The sequence below is a fragment of the Anabrus simplex genome, chromosome 4 (assembly GCF_040414725.1).
Source record: "Anabrus simplex isolate iqAnaSimp1 chromosome 4, ASM4041472v1, whole genome shotgun sequence".
Lineage (NCBI taxonomy): Eukaryota > Metazoa > Arthropoda > Insecta > Orthoptera > Tettigoniidae > Anabrus > Anabrus simplex.
In genome coordinates this window covers 103,494,877-103,517,847 of record NC_090268.1, presented here as the reverse complement: position 1 = coordinate 103,517,847, position 22,971 = coordinate 103,494,877, and the positions used below count along the sequence as shown (strand labels likewise).

Sequence of the window (22,971 nt, the reverse complement as noted above, 5' to 3'; positions counted from 1 at the left end):
GCATTTTCCATGAACTGTGGGTTTAGAAGCAAAACACATTAAATTGGTTTCTAAATTTGACATTCTCAAACCATGAGATTTTTTCTTCTCTATTCACTAAGAATATCATTCACGGTGTACAAGGTCATTTTAGTTACTGTATTTTGTAATTTTTCTTTCTTTAGCTAAATCCAGAGAATGGAATTTCATTCAGGTAAAATACATTAGTACAATTTCAGCTACAGAGATCTATCCCAGATACTCGACAAAACCCTCTGTACAATTTTAGAGGATTATTATTATTATGAAAGATATTAGTAATGAAATTTCAAACTTCTCACAAGATTTTTAACTACATGTGTTTTGTTTGTAAACCCATGATATCAAATTGGGATTCTGTTCTTGTAATACTAAATCTTAGAAAATTACACTACATAACAATGATTATAAATAGAAAGTAAGAATTCTACAGAGACAATAATGAAATACAAAAATGAATAATGAAGACAGATCACTTCTTGTTTTCAGACAAAATTTTTCATTTCCTGCAATGTCCTACCATTTTACAGACACCTGAGTTCATCCTGTTCTATATAAATGACTACAAATCTTAATATATGATAATATTCCCAATGTACTACCCAGTTATTTGTTGCTGATCTATGTTGATCCTGCTGTAGATTTCAGTTAATTATCAGCTCTGGAAGGAACATAAGTGTGACCGAGAACTGCTTTCAAAACTATTGTTACGATATACAAAGTGTATAAATAAAATAATGAGATTGGTGACAATGCATTTGATCGTGTAACACCGGTGACAGGACTTGGAGGGGAGCCAGATGAACATGTGATATGCCATCAGTGAAAGTTGGAACTCGCTAGAGTCACGCCGGTTGACTGCAGAGTGACAAGAATTTCGAGCAACAGTATGCAATCAAGTTTCGTTTCAGACTTGGACAGAGTGTAATGGAAACTTCTGTAAAACTTCGGCAGGCCTATGGAGACAGTTTTTTCTCAAGGGCCCTGGTATTTTGGTGGTTTAAGGGATTTGCTGAAGGAAGAGAGTAACTGAAGATTAATCTCTCAGTGGAAAGCCTTCAGTTACAAACACCGATGCAAATGTCGACAAAGTCCGGGATCTTGTGCATTCAGATCATCGGCTGACAGTCGGAATGATCAGGGCCAAGTTGAATTAGAGTCACACTACCGTCGATCAGATTTTGACCAATGAATTGGAGATGAGAAAAATCCGAGCTAAAATGATTCCGAGAAACCTGATGAAGGATTAAAAGAACATGAGGAGGGACAGGTACATTGACTTTCTGGAATCAACTGAACTGGAAAGTGTCATTACCGATGACGAGACTTGGGTATTTGAGTACAAGCCAGCAACCAAGAGCCAGAGCTCTATTCAGACCTATCAAAATTAATTTTTCAAATGTTTGAACAAAACAAATCATCGTTGGAAGCTACTACAATCCACAAGTGAAAATACAAAAGTTCTCCAAATACAATTATAGTCCTGATCGCACTGCCTGCTACTGATTACCCTCAAAGATTTTATGAGGCAAATTTATTTTCTGCATTTTAGGGTAGCTATGTAAATTACCTACTGTATAACCAGGATTACAGGAGTTGCAAAGAAGAAAAACAGAAGCAGCTAATGAAGGTACTCTCTGAATACAGTAATAAAATTCTTTGTTCAAGAATCAACCCCCCCCCCCCCCCCCCCCACTGTTCATATCATGGACTTTTTCGTAATGCAATTACTACAGTATACCATTTAACTGACTGCTTTATATTCCTTCCAAGATTGTTCTCAATTGATAATTATCTGAAGTGAATGATTCAACTGATTTTCAGTACTTGAGATTCCACAGGATTTTCATTTCATTTCGACCAAATTCTTAGAGGTTTAGCCTTACCATTCAATCAATCAATCAATCAATCAATCAATCAATCAATCAATCAATCAATCAATCAATCAATCAATCAATCAATCAATCAATCAATCAATCAAATCTTCATTCATTCATTGCCATAAATATTCATATCATACATTGTAAAGCTCTTACCTATTCAGTCAGTGTTTCCTATCAATCTCAACCTTCTCATATCACATATTGTTAAAATATTCATATATCTTGTTTGCTATTAATAGTCTATCTCATCTTTGACATATTTGGTCTTGAAAAAAAAGCCCTAAAATACTGCTCTGGGACATTACATCTTTCACTGTACATGATAAAACAAGACAGCAACCAAATACCTAAACACAATATTCCTATGCAGTACGGATATTCTTCTGAAGGTGTACAATCCTTTAACTTCAGTCTACATGGTCTTGATAAATTAAGCGAACATAACCCGTGCTACCAGCAAGTGGAGTGACACAGAATGGACATAAAACTTTAAAATCATTTGTCCCATGAGGAATTGTCATATTCACCCAATACTTGACAGTCTTTTCACTTGCCATGTGACCACATGGATTAAATGCGAATGTTAGAGGGCCACTATCTACATAAAATGCAGGTTCCATTCCCATACAGAGCTTAACCACAGGTCCCATCGTCCAACACACAGGACAACAACGTTCCGAGTTTGTCCTCTCACCCCAATTATGAGATCCCTGAACATGGCCGCAGTTCAGATAAACATACGGCTGCTGCTTTTCACTGACATCTTCATTCATATCAGGAGTTACCTTTCGTGGAATTACCAAAGTGTTCAGTCCAACAGGACACACAGGTTTTCCTGAGTTCAGTTCATCTACCAATTCTTCCAAATCACTTTTAGTAGGAGACTTCTTAAGACCTTCATCAGACCTCCATAACAAAGTTGCACCACAGATGTCTATGAGTGTGCCATCCTGCAGAATATTACTTTCATCCTTAATCATTTTACCCTTCTCCCGAGCACAACGAGATGGCCGTAATGAGTAGATTTTGCCTCCTATAGAAACTTCTCGCCACCAACCTGGTTTTATTTCCCCTCCTAAGAAGGTCCCTTGAGGATGCCAGATCAGAACACCATTAGTTGTTAAACCATCAATCTCAGTGTTTTCATTTTGCCATGTTGTAGCTTCTTCACCAACAAATATATTTCGTGAGGAATCAAAACCAGCTGCATAAATTCGTACAATGTGAGGACTGGTGCGATCTGCTATCAATCGGCATGCAAATCTAGATACAGTACTTTTAACTGATTCCTTTCCAACATTTAGATTACCTGGAAATACATCCAACACCACACAGTCAATCGCTGAATTTGCAGACCGGCCAATCTGAAACATATCCGTATTATCATCTGGTACATACTCTACAACAGTAGCTTGATCCTTAGGTGATGAATATGATATAGAAAACCGTTTTGTGCCCATGATGGCTTTGGATGCAAGTGATGAAGGAACAGCACGGTGTCTGGAAGGCTTTATTCCACTAGCACTGTCTCGTTTGTACAGAACAAATTTGCTTCGCCGACGCCGGCACCAACGATCAACTTCAGGCAGGAACCCATTATAGCCAAGGACGACTAGTTCACCATATTTCACCTTCTCACTGGCAGCACAATTTGAATTCTGTTCTTTCAGAATTGGCATTTCACTACCATCTGATTTAGAAGCATGGGAGCAATGACTGCTCACATCTAATCGAAAGAAAGAAGAAAAAATATAATTAATGGCTGGAGTAAGAACAGGAATAATGGGGGTCAAGTTCTTAAAAAAAACAATTTAAGGAGAAAGGAACTCTGAGATCAAACCGAGTGGCACTTGAAAGTACTTCTGAGAAAAATTGCTTCTAAAACCATAGTAACATTATTTGGAAAGTAGAAATGAAAAATAAACTGTTCATACAAATCAGAATGGATTGACAAAATACAAGAAAAAGAAAAAGTGTCAAATAGAAATATGAAATTTCAGTTATCTTTACTACAATAAGAGTTTAAAGTTTAATACATCCTCAACAGGTGCTGTTTTTGAAGCAATTTCAACTGCAAAACAGGCTTTTAGTTTTACAGGATGATTAACGTAATTATCTAAAAACATACTACTTCACATGGAATTAGAATTAAGTTAAGTTCTCTAGCAGCTGAAGATGACCTATTTACAGGTCAAAACCGGTACTGTCTTTTTATGAAAATTATATTGACACTATGTAAAATAAAGTATTGATTAGGTGGAGAACTCAGCCTTCATACTTTGTACTTAAACTATCAATACAGACCATGAAACTAATAGATTACAGTTTTATAGTATTTACATTTGGAACACCTAATGACTCAAATATGTATTAATATTACATAACTAGCACATATCTAGGTTATGTTAACCGGGCGGTCTGTGAAAACAGCAGGGCCGATTAAAAAGGTCCTAGTCTAAAGACTAGCATTAAAATATATTCTTAACATTGATGTTTTCTGGATTTAATTCAGGGCTTGTCCAGCCGCAGAGCGACACGCATTACGCCGCTACGATATACATAAATAAGAACGTCACACAACATGGCAGCTTCATATTAAAAAAAAATACATTGCAACAGGACTATCGGATCCGCACCGATATATTTCTGACAAATAACATAAGACAACGGTGCTCCATTACTCATCTCAAAGTTTGTAAAATAGGCATCATAAAAAAATAAACACCACAGTTTTACAGCATCATAAGACGTTGATGGCCTAACAGAGGCACTGAACTTGGTGAAAGTTTTTTTAAATTTTCACAGCTGGTCTATAAGATCTGAGCATTTTAATGATATAAGCATTTGTTACATTATTTTAATACATCGACTATGTGAATTTCCCAATATATTAGATTGGTGTTTTATTACACAAACATTTTGGTGTTGGTCTCATATGTATTTTTTTTTTAAATGACATCTCAGTAACTTAGGAAATTGTGTACAGAAAACATCAATAAAAGATAAATTGGCGGTAACTGCAGCATAATTATCTTTCAGATGTTCTTGATCATCATATCTGTACGCGAGACCTACAAAGCTGGATAGAACTGAACTTCTAACTAGGCTACAGCAGACACGTGCAGATTTTCTCTATTCTTCCTTAACCCGTACGGTGGGTGATGCAGTGAGATCTGTAGCTACAAGTCGCTTGCTCAGCAGGGAACACTGATGTATCTGCCAATTCTAATTTTTTTCTCAGTTCCCTGCCTGCAGAGGTTTATTTCTTTTCCAGCAGCATATTCTGGATGAATCTGCCCTCTGATGTGAATTTTTTTAACTATGTTCTCCCATACCAATGTGTCATCCACGAGTTGCATCATAAAGAAAGCAACCTAAGTCCGGGCAAGACGACCTAAAGTCTAATAGCCTCACACTGAAACTTTAGCTCATCACCTAATCGCCCCTTGGAGGCAATAATATAGCTGTATAGCTCATTCCATGTTAAGAAAACAGTATCGCTCTTATGACACAGGGTTGCCACATCGAACAGCTCTGCTCAATATCATGGGAAAACTGTGGCACAAATTTGTGAAATTCATTATTGAAGTTCAAAGACAAAAGGAAGAAGAAACTAAGCTACAAATTATTTTTATGAACTAAAGGGGACAGGTTTACAGGGGCTACACCAGGGTAGTAGGTTCGTGGTCTAAGTAGCCAGTGTAGTGGCCTACACTGCATGCACTGGCCATGCGTCTTTGTAAGTGTGCTAGTTACTAACTGATGAGCCCAAATTAGCACAGTGGGTAAAACTGTGGCAACCAAGAATGAATTAGCCCAAAAATCTATTATTTCCAATAATAGACTTTTTTTTCTAGTTGCTTTACGTTGCACCGACACATAGGTCTTATGGCGATGAATAGATAGACCAATTATATTGGAATTGCTAAACACTGATGAGGATGGTAAAGAACCTGATGTTTATCGGGAGGAATCAAAAATATCTCTATTGAGACTGCAAGGGAGCATGTACCAAATAGGAATCAGCCAACAAAGGCCCCTAGCTATCAGCAAACAGCATTCAAATTGCAGATTTGAAGCATAAAGCAAAAGCATCTAGAAACACATGAATCTGGTGCCCAAATGCACAATATCAACAGGATATAAGGATAGACAATGAGTGCTATCGGAATACTCATTGTAATGATCTATGTTGACTTCAGTTAGGAAAGCCACAAAGTCAGTCTTTCTGAGATTCCCGTAGCGAAGCACTGGTACATCAGCTAGTCAAAAATAAGATTGTATGCAGATGACATAATTATTTATAAAGAAATAAATAACATTGAGGATTGTTCAGAATTACAAAGGGATCTTGACAGTATCCAAAAATGGGTTGAAGAGAATAATATGAAGGTTAATGGAGGCAAATCAACTGTTACAACATTTACAAACAGGAGCTTTAAAACTGAATTTACTTTGGATGAGGTAATTACCCCCAAAAGATGGCAAGTGCAAATACTTAGGTGTGAGATTTGAAAGTAATTTGCACTGGAAGGATCATGTTGATGACGTTGGGAAAGCATACAAATTGTTACATGTCATAATGAGGCTACTTAAAGCCTCATTCGACCGTTTGGAAAGTCGTAAAGAGAAGATTGCAGTTGAGCCCTTACCGTCTGCACCTGCTCCAAGCATTGTTGCCAGCTGATAAAGTGAACCGTTTTGAGTTTTGTTCAAGCTTTCAGGAGCATATGGAAGATGATGAATTTTGTGACAACCTTGTCTTCAGTGATGAGTAGGAACCTGATTCACATGCACTAAAAACTCCAAAAATATGCATGCACATATGCACTAAAAATGTTGAAAATATGCACTAAAAATAAAACAAAATACACTTACAAATGCATTATTTAATATTAACTCAGTGCTAAATTGAAAAAAAGTTTAATTACTTGCAAAATGATGTATGCCAGTAGGTTATCAACTGTTTTTCAATGCTTTTAGGGGTCAGTGACTTTCTGTTGTTGGACAGAATTAATTTATAGGTTGAAAATGATCGTTCTACGCCGACGGACAAAACTGGGCAACACTTTTACACTGGCACCGACTGCTTGGAAAATTATTCTGGCAAAGTCTGTCCGATTCCACTTATGTTGTTGCTTAAATTCTTCAGTCCTGGGTTTGAGTTCAACACCACAATGAGTTTCCTTTTAACTTTTCCTCCAGTTTCACCAGGGACACAATTTAAAGAACTAATGGTGTTTTGAATTAACTGAAGGGATTCGTGTAGGGGTGCACAGCGAATTTCTAGGTTCTTAATCGCCATCTAAAGTGATGAATAATGCATACAGCTGAAACTCATATCTTTATATGCAGTTTCAGATTCAAATGTGCACTTTGCTTCACAAACACATGCAGCATGACTTTCATCAATACTTTTAAATACATCTTTTACTTGATTAAAGTTCTCCTGGTAGAATGATACTGCAGATAACCAAATTCCCCATCTCGTGAGAACAGGTTCTGGTGGAAATAGCTGTTGTGAAAAGGGTCATCTGCCTACCTGCTTGTATTGCAACACTGAAAGCACTTTCCTTGATCAGGAGAGGCTTCTCGTGTTTCCAGTGGATGTACAACATATACAGGTCATTAGATTTTTCATTTCGTTCAGAAATCTTGGATGATCACAATATAACAGAAAAATATATCTGTATATGCACTTATGTTCAAAATATGCATTTGCATGTGCACAAATGCATTTTTTAAAATCCTGGCCCTAGTGATGAGACAGCATCTTTTCGGAGTGGTAAAGTTAACAGGCACAATGTACGAATTTGGGGGACTGAAAATCCCCGTACCTGTGTGCAGCACGTTTGTGACTCTCCCAAGCTCAATGTTTTCTCTGCCATCTCGAAATTTAAGGTTTACGGTCCCTTCTTCTTTGCTGAAAAATCCATTACAGGCCACATCTGCCTGTATATGCTGAAGAATTGGCTCCTGCCATAGTTGAAGACTGATAGCATGAACTTCATCTACCAACAGGAGGGTGCTCCACCTCATTTCCATGTTGATGTTCATGACTTTCTGAACACCAGACTTCCAGAAAGATGAAACGGTCATATCGGGAATGAAGATCACACCCTTATGTCATGGCCTCCACGCTCTCCTGACCTCACCCCTTGCGACTTCTTTGTATGGGGTTATGTGAAAGAGACAGTTTTTATGCCACCATTACCGGCTGATCTAACAGAACTGCAGGCCTGCCATCACCAACGCCTTTGGTCAAACTGACAGACATGCTACGTTGGGTGTGGGACGAACTTGACTGAGTTGATGTGTGTAGAGTTACTCGTGCAGCATATATCGAGCACTTGTAGGTTCATAAAAACTTTGAGTTTTTCCATCTCTCTACATAATTTTGTAATGTTACAACAAATAATACACAAACAGGAATTTTTTGAAACCACTCCACTCATTTGTGCGCACCCTGTATGGCTTGTCCATTATTGGAATATGCAAACAGTGATTGGGATCTTCACCAGGAATACCTAATAAAAGAAATAGATGGCATGCAGAGGAAAGCAGCAAGATTTGTAACAGGGAATTTCAGGAGAAAAAATAGTGTATCAGAAATGTTAAGACACACTTGGTGGGAAAATTTTAAAGGATTATATTATGTATAGAGCCTATACAGGAGAGGAAGCATGGGGAAAAATCCATCAGAGGCTTCAGTTGGAAAATAATCAGCAGTGCTGACCATGAGTATAAAATTAGAAGGGATTTTAGCAGAAGCGATTGGGGTAAATTTTCATTCAATGGGAAGGGCATGAAGGAGTGGAACAGTTTACCAGTGGTAGTGTTTGATCCTTTTATAAAATCTGTACAGATATTCAAGAAGAGAATAAACAGCAACAGAGAAAAGAAATGAAATGTTAGAGGGCATTTGACCAGTGCAGGTTATTGCAAATAGAAATTTTTTTGTGAATAAATAAAGTCCATCCCCTGGTCTATGGAGAGTGAAGGCGGAGATGAAGATCATTGGTATGGCGAAACTGGTGGAAGAGGCACCCTTGCTTTTTGGGATAGTAATAAAAAGCCTGTTTAAAATCCAAGTGCATCCGAGTGGTTTCCACCGGCTTCCTGGCTCGCATCTGACACCTAGTGGGTGCGGCGGCAATACCAAGCTTCAGAAACGAACAATCCCTGGTTCTAAGCACCCAGCACTGCTGGATCTCCTGTTACAAACCAAACATGATTCGTGAGCGTAGTAACAACATTACCCCAGGTGGTACCCAATCCACCAGTCGCATTGAGACGGCAACCAGGCTTTCGGATTCTGGGGAGCCTGGTCAACCAAGAAAACATGGGAGAGAGTCGGAGCTCTCTGGCAAACTATCCCACAAAACCCCCCACATACATTGGTACATTCAATATTAACACTTTGATACACCCAGGAAAATTACTAAATTTAGTCGTAGAACTTATTCGCCAAAAAATTCTTATCCTTGCCATGCAGGAAACTCAATTTACTGATGATGCCACCTTGGATTATGGAAATTACCATATATTCAAAAGTAAAACAGACCAAAAGATTCTAAATAGGACCCCTTTATTTGGCATGAGCTTTGTACTACATGAAAGTATACTGAACTCTATCCAAGAAGTTAATTCCATCAACAATCACCTAATGACCATAAGGATTCAGTGTGCCAATAAAAAATATACATTAATGAATTCACACGCCCCTACAAATATAAACAAGAAGAACCCTCAAAACGTGGACAAATTTTGGAACAAACTTGAAAAGGTAATCAAAAATTCCAAAGGATGACGTCAAAATCCTCTTAGGATATTTCAATGCACGAATCGGCCAAGAAAAGGAACAAAGGAAAACTGTTGGACTCTACCTGGCGCACAAATTTACCAACAAGAACGGTTCAAGACTCACTGAATTATGTCAACAGTGCAACCTTAAAATCATGTCCACATCCTTCAGGAAGCATCCCAAGAAACAAAAAACCTGAGGTCCCCCATTGAATCCATTGGCAAATTTCAGATTGATCACGTAGCTATCTCATATCCGCTACAGAACGAGGTACATGATGTACAAATGAGAAGAGGAGCAAACATCGGCTCTGATCCCTATCTCACAAGAGTTAAAGTAAAATTGACTCCAAGAAAATCCAACAACAGAAATTTGACATAAAAAGGATTCCTGCTATGGATCTAAAAGAAGCATGGGAAAATCAACCAGTGAAAACATGGGAAGAATTCCACACCAAAATCATACAGAAGGTACGAGAAATGGTACCCTTAAAAAGGAATATAAAACACCCCTGGTGGAACTCAACATGCAATCAAGCCCTAGAGATAAGAAAATCTGAGTTTCAGAAATACAACAGTAGAAAATCTCAGAAAACTCAATGAGAATTTTATGATACCGAAAAACAAGTATCCAAAACCACCAGGCAAGAAAAACGAACGCACCTGAAAGAACAACTGGACTCAATTGACGAAAACTTTAGAAGCCACAACACAAGGTATTTCTACAGAACATTCACAGAAAAAATCCGAGAATACATTCCACAGAACTTATATTTCAGGAAACAATTCGGAAAATTGGCGCTTAATAATAAAGAAAACTGATAAGAACTTGCACGGTACTTCTCAGAACTTCTTAACTGCCTCGAACCCACTGAAAGATTTCTTGAAGAAGCATCCAGTTTCACTCGCCCAGAATCACCTCCACCAAACCAGGAAGAAATTCAGAACCACATTAAACAACTAAAGAACAAAAGCCTCCGAAAGAAACAGGATTGTTGCAGAATTCCTTAAGAATCTTGGTCCAAATTCACTCAAGGAACTTACAGAAATCATACACAAAATCTGGAAAAACAAACTCCCAGAAGACTGGAAATGTGCCTTGATTCACCCACTTCACAAAAAAAAGGAGACAAAACTGATGTCAACAACTATAGGGGAATCTCCCTAATTGTAGTCTGCTACAAAACTTTCTCTGCATGCCTGTTGAAAAGAATACAAGAACAACTAGAGCATGAGATTGGTGAATATCAAGGTGGGTTCCGTACTCACGGATCGTGCACTAAACAGATCTTCAACCTCAAAACCGCTCTAAAATTCAGGGCCCTCAGAAACCTTCCAATTATCTGTACCTTCGTAGATTTCAAGAAGGCTTATGATTCAATTGATCATCAATCTCTGTTCAGCATCCTGAAAGAACAGGGACTAGACTCCAAAACGCTAAACTTGACCAAACAGACCCTCACTGACACGAAGTCAAGAGTGAAATTCAAGGGAGAAATCTCAGACGAATGTCTGATAAAAACTGGGGTCTGGCAAGGAGATGGACTGTCATCCCTCCTCTTCAACCTTGTCCTAGATAGAGTGATGAGGGAATGGGAAAAAGAACTAAAAGCACAAAATAGCTGGAACCCAGTGAACATTAGGACACAAAAAAACAAGCTCGAAATTCCATGCTTAGCCTTCGCGGATGACCTGGCCCTTTGGTCCAGCGATGAAGTCACAGCAATAAAGCAAGTTGAAATTCTCCCAGAATGTGCCAGAAAGGTCAGACTTCATATCTCCTTCCAGAAAACTGAATTTTTCTGTGCAAAACTAGACATCCATAGTCTCAATACGAAATACAGACACATCAACAGAGTCCCTCATTTCAAATAACTGGGCGAAATCCTCGAACTAACCGGACAAGAGAAAACAGCCCAAAACAACAGTGTCAAAAAACTCAAGAGGACTTTATGGGAGAACAAGAGAAATCTACAACAAAAAATGTAGGTCTCTCCACGTTAAGATGAAACGTTACAATACTGCAATCAAACCTGAGGCTTTATACGTAGGGGAAACTAACGCTTCACAGAAAGGGCAAGCTGGAAAATATCCTAAAAGAAGAGCGAAAAATAATTAGGAAAATTTTAGGACCAAGACACACGGGAGAAGGGTACCGCCTCCAAACCTGGAAATCCACAGAAAAATCGTGTAATATTGCGGCAGACATCAGGAAAAGAAGGCTAAAATTTTATGGTCATGTCAAAAACCAGACTAACCCACCAAGTTCTTGAAAGAGTTGATAAACTGAAGAATTTTTCTTGGATACAACAAACAAAACCGGACATGAAGAATGCACAAACTCAACCTGAAGAAATTTTGAATCGAAATAAATATATATATATATATAATTGACAAGCGGGAAGTTACTCCAGAGAATGAAGTACCAAAAAGAGCAGGTACCAAGTGGACGGAAGAAAGGAAGACGATCTTTAGTCAACAGATGAAAGCATCCTGGATCCTCTGCAAACAAAATCATAAATAAAGCTTCGTGTGTTCTGAAAGGGACCATTCACGCACAATAAATAATAATAATAATAATAATAATAATAATAATAATAATAATAATAAATTTCAGTGTATCATTTGTCACTGAGATAGACACCTCATTTGCAAATAAGGTGATTTTGATTTGATGTTGATAGTCCCAGGCCACAGTACAATGCTAAGTCTGAACAAGTTATGGCGAAGTAGAGACATTAGCATCACAACAAAGTCCTACATACTCAACACCACCATACCATTATGATCTACGGCTGCAAAATGTGAACGATTATGGAAGCTCAAAGGAATTGCGGTGCTGGAGGAGACTTCTGCGCATGCCATGGAACACAAAAAACACTAAAAGAGTTGTCTTTGGCCATAACAGACCAAAATGTCTCCTGAGTGGAAAATAACAAAACAGGGACTTATGTTTCAGTCAAGTAATGGGCACTGGTTCATTGGAGTGATCAATTATGCTTGAAGTAGTCAGCGGCAAATGACATTGCACTAACACACAGGTTTCCGGTGACCCAAGGATGGGAAAGGCCTAGCAGCATCTGCCTGGTGTGAAAATAGGATATCATGGAAAACGATCTCCAGGGCTCTCAATGGAGGATTAAGAAATTCAGGTTCAGATTCACAAGAGCTGAAATATAGTTTATACCATTACTATTTTTTTATTTATTTATTTATTGTGATGAAACAAAATTACAAATGGGTCAGCAGCTGTCCTATAACTGGATGTCCATCCTCTTGGAACTGCCTCTGAGGTTGCCTCATGAAGTTCCTCCAAAAAGACTAAGAATGATCACAAGGGGCATTTAGTAAAGTCTGCACATCAGTACCAGTCAAAGAAGCCGTCCAGCCCCACTGATGTAGGGTAGAAGCACTCCTGTAGAGAGGATTGGTCAATTGCCTCCTACTAGTTTAGTTACCATACAGTGAATTCTGTTGAGCTTTATTCCATCTTAATTTGTTTCCTTTTTGGTGTAATTCTGTTATGTTTTCATTTTTACATAGTTTATAAATTTATTTATTCAAAATTAGTTTTGGCAGACTGAAGAACATAACAGTTATAAATCAATAAAAGTTGTGCAAAGTACAATCTTTCATGTGTCATGAAAATTTACTGTATGGGTAATAATGAGACAAAAGTAAGAAGCAGCAGTTCAAAACTTGAAAACCTGCAGACTGGAAAGAAAAGGAGGATGGCAACTGGATCATGTTTGTATGAATAACAGTTACTACAGGGAAATCTACAATGTGAAAGTCCTGAGAGAGACAATACTGAATCAGATCATAACTTTATAAAAATTAAATTCACCCCATTGACAAAGAAAAAATTCCACCCAAAAATGAAGAGAACTACGTCCTGCAAACTGATAAAGAACAGAAAACACAAAGAATGAACAAGGAATATAAGAATAACAGATGGTCTAGAGGAAATAATTCCTTAATTAAAACACATAGCTGAACAAGTAGCCCCAGCAGATCCAGGAAAAAACACCAATGATGAAACAATGAATGTAATAAAACATTGGAAGATGGATACCAAATCTGGTTAAGGTATTAGAGTAAGAAAACCGAAGAAACACACTTGGAACTCTCAAATCAAAGAAAGATAACAGAAAATAATAAGGAGGGTAAATGCCAATACCAATAATATACACAAACAGAGAGAAAAACTCCAGAGATTACTACAAAATATTTAGCAGACAACTACAGAGATTTGATCCTCCAACATAAATGTTAAGATATTTTTAAAAAAGATGGCCCATGGCAAAAAAAAAAGTAAAAATAAATACAGAAATGTTAGCAAAAACATAGAACAAATTACTGAATTGTAGAAGATCCCCCAGAACTTCTTTAAATAAACACAGAAAACCCAATTAACCCATTCACATCCTATTTAAGTTCCGTAGCAGTTCACTGAGAAAACCCATTTAAATCCCGCAGTATGGCACTCGCTGAGGATGTAGGCCATGGTGAATTCAGCACCACAAAAGCACACTGAGGGGTATTACCCCTTTAGGAGTTAAAAGCACGTAGATCTTCTATGACATGTCCACAGCCTACACAAAACTATGGTCTCTCAGGAGGTCACGTGGTCTCGCCGTAGGCTTGCCCACCGTCATCATTTGTATCACTTTCCGTGTCATCACCACTACTACACGCATCACTCTAAGACCTTCAGGGTCAATTTCGTCATCCAAACATCACCGTCTTCATAATCACTCTCTAAAACACTATCTTATTAGCCTTCGTATTCCATCTTCATCAACACGACCACATCTGCTTGATGCCATGAATGCAACTGACGTGAGCGAAAGAATATGAACAAGGATTCTTTTATCTCTTGTTCCAGAAGTATGTGATAACCTGGAGCACGGGAAATAACCGAAGCCACATGTCTAAACTTCAGCTCAGAATGCATAAAAATGGCATCTGTGAGTTAGTACTGAACTACATGTATTGATATACAGCAGTGCATCGCCGCGAGCTGAGCTCATCATTGGATTCATATGCCACGATCCACTTGCTTAATTACTTTATAATTTATTGTTTACCTAATGAAAACTGATGATACAGGCCACTACCAAGTTACCTATTATCAACAGAGGAATAATGTTTTAAGTCAGCTTTTAGATGTCAACATTCAACATTCATCCAGTGTTTATTCACACCATGCGCAAGACTTTTAGGCATTACACAGTGACAAATACTTTTTAAACCATTTGTTAATATTTTTTCACTTCTATTTTATTATTCGACCATCAAGTCCCTAACTTGTAAATTTTGTAAGAGTGACTTTTAAGCACCATCACGTTTTATATTTCATCCAATTAATGTCATTTTATTACTAATGGTCTATATTTTGTATTATAATATATACACATATCTTTGTTCATTTGACCTATTGTGGCTGATGGTGTCCTAAGACATCGAAACCTGTACCCAATAAAAATGTTGTGATTTTGTATTAGCAACATATTTTGTACTGATATAAGGTGAATCATTTGTACTCTTCTTTATTGTATGTTAGTCTTTCAATAGGACCAAATATGAAGTTTTTTACATTAAATGAATAACTTTTGCGAGCTAGGGTCGTCAAATGATGCGATTGGCTTAAAACACAAGTAGAAAATATAAACCCACCAATAATCCACGAAGTCTGCAAAGCTTTGAAAGAGCTCAAAAACTACAAAGCAAGTGGAGATCAAAAATATGCAGCAGAACCAGTGAAAATATTACACCAAAACGTAGTGAAAATCTGAAATTAAGAACTACCAGAACACTGGACTGCAGCTATAATACATCTATTGTAAAAAAAAAGAGAAATATAAATTCCAGATGTAATTATATATAAATTAATGCCAAAATTTCTATAGAACTGTTGTAAAGATTAACTAGAACTGGAACTAGGAGGACACCAAGGAGATTTACGCCCTGGAGAAGTTAGCCAGAACAGATAGGCCTAATCACTTTGTGCCCGTTCGCATCTCGTAGACCGTTTGCAAAATGGCGGCGTAGGACAGTATGGCCCATGCGATCTACGAGATACTATGAATTTCTAGATAGTGCGATGTCATAGAAGGCCACACGTCTCGGAATGAACCAATTTGGAAGGCACTACGGGACAGTAGAGAGTCAAGGTGATTGTTAAAAAAAATAGCAGTGAAAGGATTGTTAAAAAACTTCACTTAAAAATTTGCATCGCAAGAGGGAAGACGCATCTGCCAAACAAGCTTCATATCGGAAGAATATATAAGAACTGAGAAGAAAATATCGAAGAATAAGGATTGTCGTTCAAAAACTGATGGAATAATTCACCAGCGGATGATATAAGAAGAGCCGAGAAATAAAAAAATAAGTAAAATACGGTGATCTAGATCTAGCAGGATCCTGTGAGCAATCGTCTTACGTTTGGTAAAGAAGGACCAACTGTAACAGAGGAGAAATAATTTCAAACGGGAAGAAGACTATCCTAGCTCAATTCAAGAAGGAGGAGAGTAAATTTAGAGTTCTACAGAAAAAGCTGATATATAAATTCTTATATACGGAGAACTTAATGCCGACCAAAGAAAAATTTACATCCCAAAGAACAAGGAAAAGAATATCAACTGAAGAGATATCATCGTAAAAATGGAAAATATAATGACAGATTCCTTCTCCAAAATGAATATCTTTGCTGCCTACAGAACTGAAATGATGTGTGCCTGCTAAAAATGCAAGATGGACCGAACTGGGGAAAGGTACATCCCAACTAGATGACCAGCACATGATGAGGAAGGCGATGTCCAACCTGATGTCCAGACCATGATGAGGGAGAATCTCAACCCACCAGAAGGCGGTTCTGAACGGGAGGACGGAGGATGACCAGAGCCGGATTCCAACCGCGGGTCTAACCACATCCGAGCACTGGAGCGACAACTGGACCAGATATAACATCAAACGAGCTAAGTCTTCACATTTTTTTAGTTGCGTAGTTTTTTTATCTGCATGCGTTCTACTAAGTTCGGCATGTGCTGATTAGTTGGTAATATTAAACGTTTAATTAAGAATGCAAGTGAATTATACAAGTGAAGTGTGAGATATTTAAGGCTATAATATAATATGGCAGTGTAGAATAGATTTTTATTACATTATATACGCGCTACCGCACTTGGTCAGAATAAGTAGAATGAGGCATGAGTAAATGAATGAAGTATTTGTATTAAGAGCTGATAGCAATGAGTTAACAGATATTGTGGAACTTCGATAGATCTCGTATTAATTTGCACAATGTTGAGTTACGTACTCTTTGCTCTGTAACATGAGGGCATTGAACTCTGTTTTGGGTTTGAATATACATGGTTATTGAAATGCATTTAATAGAAAAGCAATTCTGAGATACTTAGCATAGCATTATAAGAGTAATCGGCGATATGTTTGTGGTAGAGATTATGCAAATGAAGTGATAGTTGTGTATTGTAATGAAGTTGTAATATGGTTATTCGACGGAATGTATTTATGAATATTGAAACGTGGATGTTTATTTATGTGCTTCGGTGTGGATAAGAATGCTATTTGCTGAGGAAACGCTATGTTACATTTATATGAGGTGAGATTTCGTGTCAAATGAAAAGAGTATGTGAAAGAGAGCACATCGCGTGGATGACCTAATTGAGGTAAGATTAATATGTACTATAATAGAATTGAGATTCATGACAGAATCATATGACAGTTGTAGATGCAGTGTGTTAAATACGAGAGTACGTTGATATATTATTTAACTATGTTCATGGCCAAATGTTATCATGATATTCTTTGATGCGGTAACATTTCCAAACATGAATGCGTATTATTTTCATTCTGACTGACCATATGAACTCAGTAGCTTGCAAGGATGAGAAATACTATGTAATATGAGAAAGGGAAAGCACATAGAGCCTGAAATAGATGTGTGTGTGTGGATCAGAAACTGCGTACATAGTTAGATAATTTGTTTCTTTTGACACAGATTATTTGAATTGACATTTCTTGAAAAATATAATGAATAGGTAAATGGTACGCTAGGAGCCAGATGTCACAGGCACTAGGGAAGTATTGCCATAGCCCCTAAGCTGTTATTGAAGCGTATTTAAGAAGGACCAAACAATATGAGTTCAGATTTATGAATGCAGAGTTATGAGATCAGATTTATGAGTTAAAAGTTAAGCTAGGGTTTATTTTCAGAGACGTATATCCAAAGATATGCTCAAATTTATATTTACATTTTGACTTTAATCTATTTAGTAATTTTTGCGCTTCATTCTGGTGAACTAAACGTTTTATTAAGACGTAATTGATTTGAATGTGATGAGAATAAGTAATATAATTAACATGACTGTATTTACGTCAACCTAATGAAGTATTTCAATGGAGGATTGTGATTGCTCAGTGATCAATTGTGAATAGTAAGATTCATTTTGATCTCATTTCGGAATGTGAATGTTAACATGAACAGGGATATGAATCTCAACATGAATATGAACATGAATATGTGTAAAAAGCTTAACGTTGCAATTACTTTTCTTTTATTTGAGCCAGCGCTGACTCTGAACTATTATTCAGGTATAATAACATAAAAATACTACCCAAATTCACACTACTTTTTCGTAGGTCGATATTTTATTTAAATAAATATTATTATATTATTTTTCTAGAACGAATGTGTTATGAATTCTCTCTCTTACGCTTAGTTTATAAGTTGAGTAATTTATTGATTGAAATGATGCATGGTAAGAATTTTGAGGTTTTCGGTAGTCTGTACTTTCTTAGGTGAATTAATTCTTCGGTGACACGTCTTCGGTAGACCGGTATTCTTCTGAATTCACGTAAAACGCAACTTAATGTAAAATCTCAGATTTTACTTGACTGATGGATCCCCTGAGAAGAAATTGAGCCGCTGGGAAAATAATTTGCTGGACCGTGCTACCACAGAGCACAACTTTAAAATTAGTAATGGATGTCCATAAAAAGGAAGGCAAAGTCGTAACCTTGTTAGACTTCAGAAAAATTATAATTGCATCCACAGATCTTCAATGATGAAGAATCTAAGGAATTTTGCATTTTATCCCAAATTAATAAAAAAAATATAACATTAACCCTAACAAACACCAAATCCAAAGTAAAATTCAGAGGAGAAAGATCTGAGCATTTTATGATTAAAAAGTTATGACAGGGAGATGGTTTACTGCCATTACTTTTCAAATGGGTTCTATTACATGATGAGGAAATGGCACAAGGAAAATCCTTGTAAAAACTGGAACTGAGAAAGATCAAATACACTTAATTGCCTGGGATTCACAGATGGCTTAGCGTTGCTAGCTTAATAACATTCAAGAAGCCAGAAATCAAATAAGTCTACAAAATAAACCACAAAAATAAGATTCCAGATATCATTCTAAAAGACTGAGATAATGGTAGCACATACACTAGTAATACTATGCTGAAAGAACAGGCAGAGAAAGCTGGCCTCCAAATTCCTTTCGATAAATGTAAGTACTCGGTAATGTAGTAATGGTCCACCTTTCAATACTACATACATACATACATATCCCACGTCGTTCCATCTTAAGAGATGGGTCGGCAAATGAGGCTTCTCCACCAGTTGCGGTCCCTGAACTTCTCTCCTTCAATGCTTTCCAAAGTATGTCCTCTCTGTTGAATGTCAATCCTCACCATGTCCTTGTACCTGAGTCTTGGTCGCCCTCTTGGTCTTTTGCCTTCAAGTTTTAGATCGTACATTTTTTTGGTAATCTGTTATCACCCATGCATCGCATATGTCCATACCATTCAATCACTGCACTGTTATTTTGTCCTGCAGTCTTGCAACTTGAGCCTGCTTGCGGATTTCCTCATTACGGACTCTGTCCCTCCGTGTTTTGCCGATCATGCTACGGACAAATTTCATTTCTGCTGCCTGGATTCTACTAACATCTTTGTTTCTCATGGTCCATGTTTCGCAACCATAGGTCAGGATTGGTACATAATAAGTTTCATATATGACTCTTATATTTTGTTGGTATTTTCTTGTTCCGTATTATGTCTAACTATTTTGTAAAAGTTGCTACCTGCCTGAATTCTTATCTATAGAACCAGTATCAGAGATAACACTTCCAAGACATTTGATACCATAATATGTAATATTCTAAATTACATTAATTAGGGACTAGTTTTAGCCAGGGCTGGCCATCTGCAGCCTTAATGTATAATACCTAATAACTAAACAAATGATCATGCACACAACTGACATAAAACAAATGAAAACAAATATATACAAAGTGACATTAAAAACTGGGATGGAATTATGAATAAATTTGAAAATAGACTAGGTTCTAACATCCTGAGTATGCTCGTCATTGAGAATAATTTCAAGTATTAATTTATATACACAGAACTGTTAGTCCTAATACTGCTGATCATTAATATTTCAGTAGTAAATGGGAACTGGTAAATGTTGATCCTGTAGTTCCCGATCATTAACTATAGACCAAGTCCCTTATACAAGGCATCGCAATTCATTCAAAGATTTTTAAGAAGAAACTATCATTTCTTATCTAACAAATCCGTCAAAAACACTAAAGAACTGATCAATAAATTGAAAAAATTTAACATTCAATCCAATCATTCTCTCCACTCATTCGATATTGTAAACATGTATCCTAGCATACAAACCTCCAAAATATACCCCACCATTCAAAACAATTTAAGCAAATACAGCGGCTTAAGTAATACTAGAAATACAGGATTTTATGTCTATGCTTAAGTTAGTTATTAGCAACAACTATTTCACTTGCGATAATGTTATTTATCAACAAGAAGGATTGGCTATGGGATCACCGGACTTTGGTATCTTAGCTGAGATCTACCTGGAATTTTTTGAACACACCAAAATTGATGATAATAATAATAATAATAATAATAATAATAATAATAATAATAATAATAATAACAACTTTAACATCATCCTTTTCTGGGCAAGATTCGTAGATGACACCATAGTAATTATGGATGAGCATTACAAACGCAGCTGACTCTCTCATTAATCTAAATAACATTGACCCACATATAAAATTCACACTTGAATCCGAAATTGAATAGAAAATAAATTTTCTAGACCTAACTATTACCAGACACCCTAACAGTCACCACAATCCGTCACGATTCTTCACATCCCCAAATTCACAAACGAGCAGCATACAACAGCATGGTATACCGAGCCTTGAATGTTCCAATGTCTAAAAAAAAACCTCGAAAATGAGTTGAACACTATTCGTCATATAGCTAAATCCAATGGATACAGCAGTTTCTTTATAGAAAAAATAATAAATATAAATACAGCCCTTCTACCACCTTGAAAAAAGATAAGAAAAACAACTCCTCTCTTTCTATCTTTACCTTCTTTAAAAGTAATAAACTTCATTGTTAGGTTCCGTATTGAGTTGAGACGATGCTTAAAGTAAATACAAAATTTTAATATTCCACCTTCTCAATACTAAAAAATCATGTGATGTTTTTACAAAAACATTACAATGACATTAAAATGGTACTAGTTTCGGTCCACTGTGGACCATCATCAGCCTAGCCAAATTACAACAGTAAAAGACATAGTGATAAAAAATAGTATGGAGAAATGAGAGGATCTAAAAGGATGGGATGGTGGTGGAATAACAGATAAAAGTGAAAAAACCGTATTTGCAAATAATGATAAAAGTAGCAGAAGTGTGCACAATGACAAGTAAAATCTTGTGAAGTCACGTAAAAACCCTTGATGAGATAGTCAGGTTGGCAGTTGCTCCTCTGTTGCATGATTGACATATATAACTACGTATATGCTTCTAGAAAGTTGTAGATGTGAGTTCCACTTTTGCGTAGAGGGAAGAATTGTCCAATGAGACTAGCACCAGATTAAAATTGACAAAGTTGAACCTGTTCTATGGTGGAATTAAAGGCTTTCTGTGTTGAACAGAAGTCTCAGTTCAATCGGGACCCCAATGAACCTGGGGAGAGAAGATAGTATTAACGCTGTAATCGGATAGAGAAGAAGCGAGGCACCGGAAAATATAAACGATGACTCACCTTGCGCTGCGTGGAACAAACTTGCTGGATTGAATGCAACTTACGGAGTGAGCGTAGCGCGGAGTAGATCAGCAGAAAAGGGGTAGGTGAATACGGAGGAGAGGAATGACGTAAGTAGTGGAGGGTGGGAGGGATGGGAAGGTTCAAGGCGGGGTGGACGGGAGAGGAAGTGAAGGTGTTTGTACTGTCGGGGGACCCTTGATTGACTTAAAGAAAGAATTTTGAACGACCGATTTGTTTTTTCTGTAATAAGTAATGAAAAGGTCAAATAAAATATTGGGTTTCTCAGTTATTTCGTTAAGGTTATAGTTGGCATTAAAGTATTGATCTAAATGAATGTAAAAGTTCTCTATTATATTGAGTAGAGGTCCTTTCTTAGCTATTTTGAGAATGTCCATGTCTGTTTCAATATTCGTGAATTTGTGGTTATAGTCGACCATATGTTGGCCGATGGCTGAAAATTTGTTGTATCTGACTGCATTGAAATGTTCTAAATAGAAAGCCTTTAATTCCACCATAGAACAGGTTCAACTTTGTCAATTTTAATCTGGTGCTAGTCTCATTGGACAATTCTTCCCTCTACGCAAAAGTGGAACTCACATCTACAACTTTCTAGAAGCATATACGTAGTTATATATGTCAATCATGCAACAGAGGAGCAACTGCCAACCTGACTATCTCATCAAGGGTTTTTACGTGACTTCACAAGATTTTACTTGTCATTGTGAACACTTCTGCTACTTTTATCATTATTTGCAAATACGGTTTTTTCACTTTTATCTGTTATTCCACCACCATCCCATCCTTTTAGATCCTCTCATTTCTCCATACTATTTTTTATCACTATGTCTTTTACTGTTGTAATTTGGCTAGGCTGATGATGGTCCACAGTGGACCGAAACTAGTACCATTTTAATGTCATTGTAATGTTTTTGTAAAAACATCACATGATTTTTTAGTATTGAGAAGGTGGAATATTAAAATTTTGTATTTACTTTAAGCATCTTTACCTTCAACGAACAAATCTACCAAGTCACCAACATCTTTAAAAAGCACGATGTAAAAGTAGATTTCAAAACAAACAATAGGAATGCACAAATCTTACATAATGCCACATCCATAAACAAGTTCAATAGTTATT

At 36.9% G+C, this 22,971-nt stretch overlaps 1 protein-coding gene across 1 annotated transcript in view; it reads right to left on the bottom strand.

Annotated features, from left to right (window-relative positions):
- Positions 1–1,706: 1,706 nt before the first annotated feature.
- LOC137496873 (protein pellino-like) overlaps positions 1,707–22,971 on the bottom strand; it is a 40,140-nt gene continuing 18,875 nt past the window's right edge. The window contains exon 2 of the mRNA XM_067145153.2: positions 1,707–3,627. Coding sequence (XP_067001254.2) covers positions 2,309–3,627 — 1,319 coding nt within the window. The 3' untranslated portion in view covers positions 1,707–2,308. The remainder of the gene's footprint in view (positions 3,628–22,971) is intronic.